We start from the raw sequence: 13,178 nt of genomic DNA, 5'->3' as shown, positions 1-13,178 counted from the left end.
GAGAGCTGTTGCTTCTTGCCTCTCTCTCTCTCTCTCTCTCTCTCTCTCTCTCTCTCTCTCTCTCTCTCTCTCTCACACAGACACCTCTAAGCCGATTAGAAGTTAAAAAGCGCGTCGAGGTGCACTTACCAGATCTTCCTACAGGGAGCTCTCATTTGCTCACATTTTCCACCGACTTGCTTTTTGGTTTGTTAATCTGTCGGCCTCCCTCAGTCACATGCCTCTCATCACCTCTTTGCCCAATCCTGGGTGTTACCACTTCCTCCGCCTTCATCCACTCCCATTGTTAATCAAACTCACACAATGGACCAGAGTTTCCTCTGCTCTCACATGGTCGAGATCTGTCATCTGCTCAATGGAGGGTGAATTTTGTTTCTCCTTTTTGTTTCTGTTTGGGAAATAAGAGAGATGCATTGGTCAGGTGCAAAAGTCAATGCACTGGTTAGATCTCTGTAAATCCTGTTTCTTTGGACAACGCTAGTTTTTCATTGAAGCACCTTGTGAACTGTGTACTTGGACTGAATATGTAAACAGCACTTTTGTATTTTTAAAATGCACCACTTGGGGTTTGTGTGTCTTTGTGTGGTGTGTGGTGGGAGGGGGGCGCACTGGCTGTACTCTTCTTTGAAAATGTCCTTGTCCGCTGTGTCTGACTGTGCGGTTGTTGTGATAAGCGGAAGAGCAGATGTGAGTCGGCTGTTTGAAAGCCAGCCAGATTCTCAGAGACCTTCTGCTGCTGCTCCTGCTGTGACGACTCTGGCAATTCTCTCCCGAGATAACGGCTACTGTACAAAACAAACTGGAGCTGATGGCTGCATAATGTTCCTGTACTGTCACATCTGTGGAGGACAGCGGAAGAAACAGAAAGTCACTGCCCACGTCATCAATGGAGCTGAGGATTAAAGGGAAATCTAACAAAGGGGCAAGGAAAGAAGAAGTTAAATCCATTTTCTTGCAGCAAAAGTTCACAAAAGAATACTGACTTTGTATGAAAATAACTATTTGTTGTTTTTATGTCATAACTTTTCAACTTTGTAAATACAACCAGAACAATTAATTAAAAAAACTGAGCAAAGCTTTACTTAAATATTAAAATAAATAAAAACTACCCAAACATTATTCAAAAATAATTTTCAAAATGGATGGTACTAATGTGCAAAAGTTAAATGAACCTTCAAAAAGACACCTTTTAATGGATTTAATATGAAAAATAGGTACATTTGCTAGATTTTTCTTCAAATCTCCAGTGAGAACATCGCAGCCTAAGATCTTTGAGCTCAGCGAGTTTAGACCTTGTCAGTTAAGTCCATGTTCTCAGGGTTAAAGAGCAAACGGGGCATCAGCCGGAGCGAAATAACAAATCAAACTCCAGTGTTGCCATTCGCTCACATGCCAGACAGTCTGGTGGAGCTGTGCTCGGTTACTGCTGATGCAGGAAATGGAGACATGTTCCCCTGGGAAAGGGGTGCCCCCCCTGTAGATCTTATCAGCTGGGTTTTACCTCATTATCATTTCTGCTGACGCGACTCTATGCATTCCTGTCTTTATGTCGTACATACTTTACACATTTTTCTCACGGTCTGCTTGAGTCGGTGATATGTACGATATGTTGACACAGTCACTCAAGCAGTGATGAAGCGGCTGCTCGACACTGATCAGTCACTCATTCCTCGTTGCCGTACAGCAGAGTGGTTCGTCAGGCCGTCGGCACCAATTACTCCAGCCTATATTTCCATGTTAAAGGAACAGTCTGTACATTTAAGTCTGCCTGTGTGTGTGTGTGTGTGTGTGTGTGTGTGTTGTGGGAAAGCGATATACATTATATGCAGCCACATTCCCCTCGGTAGAAAATCGGTGACTAAATGCCCTCAGTTAGGAGTTAATGAGCTGGAGCAGGTATGTACAGACTCAGAGCAGGAAAGAGAACCACCCAAACTCTGTATGTGAACCCCACACCCTTTATTTATCTCTGCATCATTTGCTTTTAAGACTGAACCATCCCCTTTGAGCCGTCCTTCAGTCCCACCTCCCAGAGAGCCTGCCAGTAGACTTCCCGGCTCAACTGTGCTGGTGCCCATTTTGTGGTTGCGCCTGCTTCACTGTCCAGTCAGAGCTGGTGTACAGTCCGAGTTTGACTCTGCTGCTTTAACTGAGGGCTTCTTCTTTCCATCATGCAGACCTGAAAGTCCATGCTGCCGGTGCTGTCTTGTTTTATTCTATTTACTTATTTTTCTTCCAACCATGAAAAGAGATCTCTGTTCACGGTGAAGCCCCAGGGCTTCTCCCATCATGCTCTGCCCCATATATATATATATATATATATATATATATATATATATATATATATATATATATATATATATATATATATATATATATATATATATATATCTCCTGTGTAAACACGGGGCACAAACCCAAGCCTTTTCCCGCCACCTCATCTTCGTCTCCTCCATCTTTACCTATATTCCATGACGCTCTTTCTCCTCTGTCCAGCCCCCTCCACCTTATATACCACTCATGCTCACACGCACAAACACACAGGCTGCTTCTTGTGCTCCAGAGCAAACAGTAGCATATATTGGACCACAGCTCTCCCCCTTTTCTCCTTGCACCTCGTCTTTACGTCACAAACCCCCCCCACCCTTTCTTCCCTCCAAACCTTTTTTTATTTTTCACACTTAATATTAGTTTCTGTTCTTTATATTACTCTGCAGCACCAGAAGTAGTGGAAAGAAACCTGTTATTTTTTACAGTGTTGGCACAGTCCTAGCTCGCTTTCAAGTCACACACACACACACAGCCACACAGCATCCACACCCTTCCTATAAAACCTGAAAAGGAGAAGTAGGATGGAAAAACTCTGTCCAGCTGTACATTTGTGTAAGTTTCAGACAATGGCTGCAGTCAGAGATGTGTCCTAAGGGTGTGGACTGTGTCATAATGTCGCCCAGTCTCCGATTTCTTCTTACTCTGATGACATTACAAAAAAATGCTGTAATTGTATCTGACGTTCTCTCCGGAGTCACATTGCTGCCCTCCAGTTATGGAAATTATGGAAATGTTTTCCTTTTTTGGCGTTATCTCCGATTACAAAACACATTAGGTGACTCTTCGACCCTTTAACTAAATAACAGTTGTCATCATAACAAGTTATGGTATCTAAGTTAAAACCAATTATTTGGCTCAGAGCCCAGGTAACTTTTTTACAGACAGTGAGAGAAGAGATAAAAAGACAAGCAAACAGAAAAACCTAACAGCAAATGGAATATTAATTAGTAAAGTGCATAAAATGGGGCTGTATATGTAAATAAGAGTCCCAACTTTGTAGATCAATTTGTAGGTAAAGTGAGAAAGTAAGTTTTCCCCAGTAACAACATCTTGTGGGGACTTCACCTACCTGATGTGAAAGCTGTGCGCACCTTCATTTTCTCTGCCAGCAGGTGGCAGTGTTGGATTCACACCTACCTTCTACCCCAGTGTGTGAAAAACAAGGAATGTTCCTCTCTCATGTCCAGAAGAACTAGAGCCAGACCACGCTACGCAATGTTGTTCCACTAGAGCTGTAATCTAGGTAATAATTTTGGTTTTTGGTTCAGAAATGTTCTGAATTTTATCTGCAGTTGGGAGATCAACAGGTTGTGTAAGTGTGTGTGTCTGTGGGTGTGCGTCCTTGCCTCAGTGCCAAGGTTATCACAGTCTTCCAAGAAAAAGACACATTCTTTTCCTTTAGTTGAGGTTTATTAGAGTTCTGGGAAGACGTGTAGCCTCAGGGAATCTTTCAGCGTAGCATAAGACATGACACATCCACACACCTTTACTGTGCAAGTGCAGCTCCTTTTTTATTATGAGAGCTATAAGCGTGAACACCGCAGTTAGCTACGCGCTGTACTCGCATTCTTGTCCCTTCAGTGATGGGATCTCTCGCTCCTCCGTCACTGGTTGTAACAGACCAGAACATCCACTCTCTCGCACTGAGTCGGTGCCTCACTGCTTTTGTCGTGTGATTAATCTCGTGACACTGATGACGGAGTGACTCTGCCGCTCAGCTGCAGTTATTAAGAGGTCGTCCGACCTCATTACCATTCCCCTGTTAGCTGCAGGCCCCGGGACAAGCTGTGTGAACACCTGTGATGCAGCAACATGTCAACGGTTATTCCCAAGGTCAGCGGGCTCACCTGTCTCCTCCTCCCCCCTGATCACCAATTCATAACGTTGTTGCCTTATTAGTTCGTTGAGCACTATATCAAACCTTGACCTTGCACCTGAGCCCGGGCTTATACCTTTCTTATCATCTGTGAGTGTGTGAGACAGGTGTTTAGCTGGCCAGGTTGGGATGGATGGAGACTCCTCTGTGAAGGAATGTTGGGAGGAGGAGTGTAGCAGTCGGCCGGGGCATGCTGAGACAGCCTCCCACATCGAGCCAAACTCTTTCACTCCTCTCTCTTCTCATCCAAAAGTTCTGTTATTACGATTGCTTCTTTTTATCTGCTCTGTTTTTCATGTCCCTGCCCTCCGCCGCACACCCATCTCCATTAACTAATCTCATCTCCCATGCACTCACTTCCTTCCTTCCTCCCTTCCCGTATCTTCTCCCATTTTATCTCTCTTCATATTTTCATTCTGGCCTATTCCCTCTAATACGATACGTGGTTAATCTAAGCCGTATCCATGGAGATGGTGATTTATAAGTGTCTGGATGCGGGTCTGGTAGTTCTCATCTCCTGTCATCCATCTTGCTCAAGCCCTCTCGTCCCTCGGTCATCGACTAGTCAGAACACGGCAAACATAATTCCTTCCTTCCAAACTTCCTACACGCGAACCATTGCCTGAAAGGTTTTTTAAACAAATCCAGACTAACTTGACTTCTAATTGGATTAACACTGATGTGACAAATCAAGCAGGCCTGTATTTTCCCTTTGTGCCATTGCTGCTGTTAAATGCAGCATGTAGACGAACCCTAATATGTTTGCTCGTCAGGTTCACGCCGCTGCCTCGCAAAACAAGAAAAGCAACTTCATTCCAAGCTGAAAATGATACTTCTAAGATCTGCTGCTCTTGACCTCCTTTGTTTCACTGTGCATGTTACTGTTCTTCCTCCTCAGCTTTCCTCCTCTCGTCTTTGTTTAGCCAGGCTGTGTGTACAGAGAGCAGTGGCATGTCTTTGCATGCAGCCCTTCCCCTACAGGAATGCAAAGAAGATATGAAGCCAGGGAGAAACAGAGAGCGCACGCAAAGAGAGAAAGAGGACTTCAAGGCCTTAAAGGTGGAAAGGAAAGAATAAACTGATGGGAAAGAAGTAGTTAGGCTTGATATTTTAATGTGACATATTAAATGTCATATATTGCCTTTTAAGAAAACTATGATTATTATCGCAAATATTTCCACAAATGTTCAAACTTGCATAAATCCAAAATTTCGATCTTGGCAACAATCTGTTTCATTTGGTCGCCTGCGTATGGCGCATGTGCCGGAGGCTAAATTTACTTTTCATCCAGTTTTAGGCCTGATAATACACTTTTTAGTTCTTCATTGTTATAATTTAAGCAAATTAAGGATTTTTGTCATTGGACGTCATTTGAGAAATAAGATGAGAACAGTTTAGCGAAACAGGTTGGATCACAGACCCTTGAAAACTTACTTTGTCCACTGAACAGCATCAGAAAAAATGCTGATTTTTAAATAGAAACTGCTTCATTCAGTGTTTTTACTGGATTTAAACAACTGGTCCATTTGTTTTGGAGAGGAGGAGGTTCTGTGATTAATTCGGCTCACTGTAAAAACCTCCTGAACGATGTACACTAAAGGAATCCTAACTGGGTACAAGCTGACTGCAGTGATGGTGGTGAAGACATCACCTCCCATGATCCCACATTACTTCACAATGTTACCAAACTCGGTCTTTTGAAAAGTCAGTAAACACAGAGGTAGAGTCCTGCTACTTTGCCAGGTTAGATGCTGCCTATCTAACTTTGTCTGCACATGCACAGACACACACTCTACACTCTCACACAGGCCCTACACACTCAGTGTTTCATGCTGTGCAGTGTTGTAGAAATGGAAGGTAGAGGGGTGGAGTTAGTTTAACGCAGAACGTGTTAGACCGATGATGCATTTTTTGTTGTATTTACTTTTTTTCTCGCTGTGTCAGCACACAGGACTCTTTTGTCCGTCTGAAGAGGTTGGTATTGCAGGTCGCTGGGTTCAGTGTGTCGAGTGTCTCCTGTCCCTGCTGACCTTTATCCGGGCCAGTAGAAAAACCCCTGGCTCCAAAGTCCTACCGTGTGCTCTGTTTTCACTGGCTAAGACCTTACCTAAACACACTACACACTCCCACACACCCAGAACGCAACACCCAACCCGAGGGACTTACACAGCAACTTAATGTCCGTGCTGTCATTTTGGGTTTTAACGCATTTGGACGCCGGGCCTGTCTGTCATTTTCATCTCGACTGTGATTGGCTGGAGATTTCACTCTGGCATGAGCTGTTGCCAAGCCCCAAGGCACATCTGCTGTGGTTGTGAGTCATTTACTGCTGGCCTGGGATCAGTGTTTTCTTTGTCTCAAATAGGTGGAATGTCGACGGACTTTCAGACCCAACCTGTTGGGCCAGCGATGTATCTCTCTGAGCAGTGAGGAAAGCTCTGCAGGCGAACACGCCAAAATGTCCCACTCAGTTTGAATGTTTTCATGTCAATTCGGTTGTAGTTTAACAATCCAGTGTATCTCGTTCCTGAGTTTTAACACATTAATACAACACATTTCTTTATCGAACGCCTCCTACCTTTTGCGTTTATGACGTCAACGCGCTAATAGTTTGAATAGCATGAATTTTTACCCAACGCCGTCTTATCTGTCTCTCTGGTCGGTTTGCTTTAGTTATTGTGCTTTCTTTATTTCTTCACTTATCTGATTAAGACGTAACGCATCTGTCACAAGGTCTGTGACGTCACAGTTTCCATAAACTGCCTGTAGTTCTTCTGCTCCCTCCTTGTGATGTGTTTTCGAATTAAATCTGGGCTTTTACTGGTTGTATCTCCGGGGTGGTTGTTTTTTGATGAGGTTTGCATACTTGAATCAGTCCTGATAAAAACTTGTGGTTTGTGTTTTTACATAAACCATATTTTTTACGTAAACCTTACTGTAACCCAAAGTATGCCTCACTCTGTTTTAACACAGCGCACATCCTGTCTTTGTTGGGCTCCCTGTGAAACGCCGGGTATATGTTCTGCCAGTAATCTGTGCCCTGCAACAACATCTGGTTTGGTGAGAGCAGGTGGCGGTTGAGTGATGTCTTGTCTGCACAGTGTTAGGGAAGGTGACTGTGACGTCCGCAGGGAAGAGAAAGAGTAAACCTCTGTCCGCCAGACGATGGAATGCGACCGTTGGTTTCCATCCACGTCAGACGTTGCGTAAGAGGGGTCTAACTTGTGCGGCTGGATGGCATCGTCTCTGTCTCCACCTGCTCTGTTAGGGTGAAGCTCGTAAATCTAGAGGCGTGCCGGCATATGACCTGTTCGACCAAGGAGAAGGCCACTTTATGGTGAACGCCACCTGCTCTTTAACTTTCACGCCCGATTCATTAAAGCACTTTGTCCACAGTAACACAGCAGGGAGCGCAGAGGCCCGGGTCCAGGCCAAGCCCCAGTGATCTTGAATGGATGTCTTCTATTTTCGGTGACCGCACGGATCCAATAGTTAGACACAAATTAATGGAAAGTTCCCTGAGCACAGGTTTTCCATTACAGCAACTTTTGAGTGGTCACAAGCAGCACGGGCAGAGAACATGTATCAGCTATTACGGCAATGTTACACTGTAGTATATCACATATCAGCTTATATACAGTGTATATGATGCACAGTAGTATATACAAGCAGGCTTTCTTCAGTGTCATAAAAATTCAATGTCCGTATGAGAGTATTTAATACCAAACACCAAAATAAGCTTTTTAGATGCCTCACTAAAATGACACGCACATTTCTATTTGGTCACAGGTCCTTTCATCTCCCCCCCAGCATTCTCTCACCCGCTTAGACAGTCTCTGATTAAGTCGCCAACTCATTGCCAACTATGCATGTCCACACACACACACACACACACACACACACACACACACACACACACACACACACACACTGCACGTTCCCCCTAATGCCCCCTCCCGTTGCACTCTCTATTCTTTATGGCAGGCTGATGCTATATTTAGCGCGAGGGGGGAAAAGTCAGTGCTCTGTTCTGGTGTCTCTCCCCTCTCCTCTGCGCCTCACCACCGCCACCACAGCAGGAGCCACTCACAGGGGCCTCTGCATTGCCCGACTCCACCTAGCCAGAGTCCAGTGTGCAGTCCCAGTGCATGTGGTGGGCAGAGGGGCGGTCGGTCACGCTGGGTGAGGGTGCAGAGAGGCGCCTGTCGGACCCTCTCTCCCTGTGATTCTTTTTGATGGTTTCCTCAGATCACACAGGGGCTTTTAAACATAAACAAGCGGCGCCTCAGAAGGTCCCACAGTAAACATGCTCCACTGACATGCGTGCAGACTCCACACACATACCTCTGCACACGCAAATTACACACTACCATACACAGTCTTCACACACCCTCACAATCTCTTTTATCTCTGTCTCCTGATTGCTTCCCCCCCACCCATATACACAGAGTGCACATACTGTAGCTCCGCGGGTCCCCTTAGATCAGTGCGTCCACGCTGCAGCAGCCTGGTGGTCCTGTGTTTCCCAACATCGCCTGGGCCCCACCAGTTTTTGTCTGAGGAGGCAGAGAGGAAGATCAGACCTGTTCAAGAGGAGGAGACGAGTAAACAAAACAAAACAAGAAAGGCAGGAGAAACCTGTGAAGAAGAGAATAAGAGGCAATAATTAGAGGGCAGACGTGCGAGGGAATGAGCTCTTTTAACAGCAGCTGTAATCTTCTCATGAGTTGCACGACTCCCACCAGCCACTGTTCATTTCCTCTTGTTCACTCTGTATAAAGTGTTGCTGGCTCAGCTTTCTGTTGACAACTTTATTCGAATTTACAACATTGTGGAGCTTTAAATCAAGTCCACGATATGAAACTTGACAAATTGATTTGTTTCAAAGAATTTCCCCGGGTGAAGCCTTGCCCCACAGAGTCGTTAAAGAAATCTCCAGATATTCTAATGAATCTGTCAGTGACTCTGAAACAGGCTTTGTTTGATTCTTTCTCCGTCTCTCCGGCTCTGACACTCGTGTTTGAACATGCCTGACTGCTGCCAGCCTGTCATAGTTGGACTGCAGGTGAAGTTTAGAATCAGCAGCAGGAATGTCGCCCCACGGTCCCATCACCTGGCACCGTCACAACTGAAAGAAACAACACTACGCAAACTTTTTTTTACTGCAGGTCGTGTGTAAGGTGTGGTGAAGTAGTAAACCTGCTGAAACACACAGGCCAGCTTTTGAGGCTGACTTACAAGACCTTATAGTACAATAAGAACGATTTTATATAGGTTTTGCCTTCACCCTCTTGATTTTAATTATTTGCTTTAATGCCTAGTTCAACTACATCTACAATTGAAAATAAAGATTTGCACAGATTTATTGGTTGGATGATAAAACTTGCCAATATGAGCTTTTCACAGACGTATGCTGCCTTTATGTTTGGAGTTAGCAACATAAAATCTTTTAAATCCGTTTTAACAATGCAGAAAAGATATGCAGTCATGATGTGCATGTTTATGTACTTAATTCAAGTTAACATATTTAGTTTGTTACGTTCTTTTTATTTATAGTTCTTTAAGTTTATGGTCAAACTGTAAGATATGAAGCAGTTATTATATTACTTTTTCATAAGAGCTTGATAATAACATGGTAGGAATCATTGCCAGGTTTTTTGGGGGGGCATATATTGGCATAATTATCACTAATTTCTTCACTTTGTTTTATTTACCAGATGAAGTTTACTCAGTTTGATAATTACTGTATATATTCATTGTGAGTATAGATGAAAATTATGGGTTATTTTGCTTTATTTTAATACACTTGTGTGAGTGTGACATATAAAACTCACTTCGGGTTAAACTTAAATTGCTACAACATTGACATTGATCCATTTTGAGGGCTGATAGATTATTGGTGTTGTCTCCTCTGCTCGTGTGTGTGTGTGTGTGTGTGTGTGTGTGTGTGTGTGTGTGTGTGTGTGTGTGTGTGTGTGTGTGTGTGTGTGTGTGTGTGTGTGTGTGTGTGTGTGTGTGTGTGTGTGTGTGTGTGTGTGAGTGAGAGAGGTTTTTCTGGTTCAGCTGAAGTGTAAAACCCTTTTCAAATGCACCGTCGTGCACAGTCACGAGCTCGACCACCTGTTGCTGCATTGTAACAACACATGAGGTGAAAAAGCACAAACCACGTCCACATGGGCAGGCTGTGACGCCGGCACGCCCCGCCCACTCAACCCCATCCCCTCCTCCGATTGGCCCAAACGGCCAGATGGGGGCGGGCCTGTGGGTAAAGTCTCCACTAAGTTTGTCTCTTTTTTTTCTTCTCGCGGAGCTCAGAGACTCTGAACCTCTGCTGCGTCCGGACGTGGCGTCGTGTCTTCGTGTTTTAAACTATGGTGGGAGATTACTGCTCCTTCTCTGGAGATAAGACGGACATGCACTCTCAGAGAAACTCCAAAAACGGACTAAGTTGCAAAATGGTTCTTCAGGCGGTCGGGAAGGTGCTCAGGTAAAAGTTCTTCTAACTTAGTGATAACTCAAATCAGCTTAAAACTTCGCCTGTACTGCAAATGCGACTAAAAAATAGCCAATAACAACTTTATTACTAACTCTACAGTCCGAGTCAATGGTGTTTTACTGTTATGAAGATGTCATAGACTTAAAAGTTCGTCTTCTGTGTATTTGTATGATGTCCCGACGTCATATTTGATCCTCGACCCATATTTTAAAGTTTTTACAAACGTCTGCTCACTTAAATTATAAGTTGCTGCGTTCACGTCCCGTCTGTTTTCTGAACCCTCTGGTTTATGTTCAAACCTGCGGTTCCACACCTCCGCAGCCACACGAGGGTTAAGTCATTGTCTCCTCCTCGGTCGTGGTAATTACACGAGTCCACTTGAGGACCCGCAGGTTCCGGGGTCACAGCAATTTAGCAGCCGGTGGTGATGGGGACGTGTCGCCCGAATTCCTCATTCTCCCTTCCTGCAGCTCTTCGGTAACAAGACTCAACAAGAGGAAGAGAAATGTGACACTGACTTCTCATCCTCAGTCTAATAAATCATGCAGGACGCCTGTAAGGGCATTATTACAAATCACAGGGATTTACATGTACACAAGAACTTGGGCTGTTTTAGTAGAAACAGAAGAAAAGTTGGAAAATATATGGAAGGGGATATGATAAATAACCAAGTAAAGATAATTTAAGTTTAAAATAAGAGCATGTTGTTTTCAGGGTTAAACCCTTTACACAGAGGCTATATTTCAACATTAGGACTCGAAGTCAAAATGTGTGTGATTCTCTATTTGCTCTTTTTTTTTTAATTCAATCAAATTTAACATACTTTATCTCAAGGCACTTTGCATAGTAATCAGCGGGCATTTGATCAATGACCATTTAAGCGGTTATCCAAAGGCCTTGCTATGACCGAGCAGACGTCAGACTTGAAGAATGTATGACCCAAAGAGGAGTGTTAAGTGTGTTTGTGTCATACAATTGGTCACAAACAAAAAAAAACAGTCGTGATTAACCTGCGTGGAGAAGTGATGCAAGTCAAAATACATCTGCATTTCGCAATAGTGTATTAACTGTGTCACGTGAAAATGACGTGCAGTTACTATAGCTGCCTTCAGACATGCACTGGACTGCGAAGACCGAGTGAGACGCTCTGCAGTTTCTTCTGGCCTCCTAGTATAAAGTCCATAGAAATCCTGGAGAAGTCGAAGTGAAGTCGAAGTGAAAACACAGCAGGGGATTCACCATGACCAAGTCGGACGCAAACATGAAATTAAAGACGACAAATATCTCCCGGTGAAAAAGCGCTGCCATACACATAGAAGACACAAACAAAGAGAGTTTGTGGTGATAGGAGCTGACATGGACATGATCACATGATCTCCGCAGCAGAGTTGATACGTCACTTCCTGTCTCTACCTGCTGCACCCGGCTGCTCCACCTCTCGCCTGAATAACGCAGTGGATTCAATGCTGTTGTGAACACGTCTGTGCAGAAAACCTCCCGCTGCGTTGTGCATGTGTGAAAGGCAAAGTCTGGGAAAACTTTAGCAAATTCTCCGGATTTTACCCGGAGATCCTGTGTGAAAAGGGCTTTAGAGTGTGTTCCTCCAGGGGACAGAGCGTCTTGTTAATGCTCTGCTCAGAGTTTCCTCTTACCTTTCAAGTCTGGGGACAGGTGTGTTTTCAAGCGGCAGCAGCTTATAGGGCACATGCTTCAAAACCTGTTGTGGTGTGTGTGAAGATGTGGGGGGTGATAGTGGGGGAGAATGTCCACCATCTTAGGATCTCTTAACAGACTGTAAGCAGGATGTGAAGAGGAGAGTGTTATTGTATGTTGTTATGTCTGTTGCAAGAGCTGTGACAGGTAAAGACAAGTCCTGCTGCTCCTTGATTTTTTTTTTCTTACTTAAGAAATCGTCTGGTTATAAGGAAATACACCTTTTAATTTGTCTGGCGGGGGGGACAAAAGGGGATTTTCACAAATCTTACATCCTGAGGAAACACTGAACAAAAATCACTTCATCAAAGTTAACAAGGATGCATAGTTCTGGGTTTTATGGGGGCGTGGGGGGCGATGGAGACCTGTTTATAGCTCGACTTTAAAACTGTTTCTTCCTTCAGTGAAGGGTTGAATTCCTTAAGCTTGGAAGCAGATATTAATACGACAGACTATACTGTAAATAAAGATAGCTGAAATAGCTATCGGCAGCCTAGTCCCCTGAGAGTGGGTATATAATCTTAAATCCTTTTTTTAGCCAAAGCTGCTTTTTGCTCACATTGGCTGCTTGACTATTATGGATCAAGCCCCCCCCAACACACACACACACACACACACACACACACACACACACACACACACACACACACACACACACACACACACACACACACACACACACACACACATCGCCTCGCTTACTATTTGATCCAGTAACCATTCAGGAGAAATCTCATTCAGCTCCTCAGTCATATGATCCAC

At 44.2% G+C, this 13,178-nt stretch overlaps 1 protein-coding gene across 4 annotated transcripts in view; it reads left to right on the top strand.

The window, feature by feature from the left end:
• Positions 1 to 13,178, top strand: part of mob2a (MOB kinase activator 2a) — a 60,179-nt gene that overhangs the window by 34,586 nt on the left and 12,415 nt on the right. The window contains exon 1 of one of the 4 annotated variants that reach the window (XM_034589177.1): positions 10,506 to 10,694. The exons of the other annotated variants lie outside the window; for them this stretch is intronic. Within the exon in view, the coding sequence (XP_034445068.1) occupies positions 10,579 to 10,694 (116 nt within the window). The 5' untranslated portion in view covers positions 10,506 to 10,578. Of the gene's footprint in view, positions 1 to 10,505; positions 10,695 to 13,178 lie in introns of those variants that run through there. 4 annotated transcript variants of the gene reach the window in all.

The sequence above is a fragment of the Hippoglossus hippoglossus genome, chromosome 6, assembly GCF_009819705.1.
Source record: "Hippoglossus hippoglossus isolate fHipHip1 chromosome 6, fHipHip1.pri, whole genome shotgun sequence".
NCBI classification, from domain to species: Eukaryota; Metazoa; Chordata; class Actinopteri; order Pleuronectiformes; family Pleuronectidae; genus Hippoglossus; species Hippoglossus hippoglossus.
This window is presented reverse-complemented; position numbering and strand designations above follow the sequence as displayed.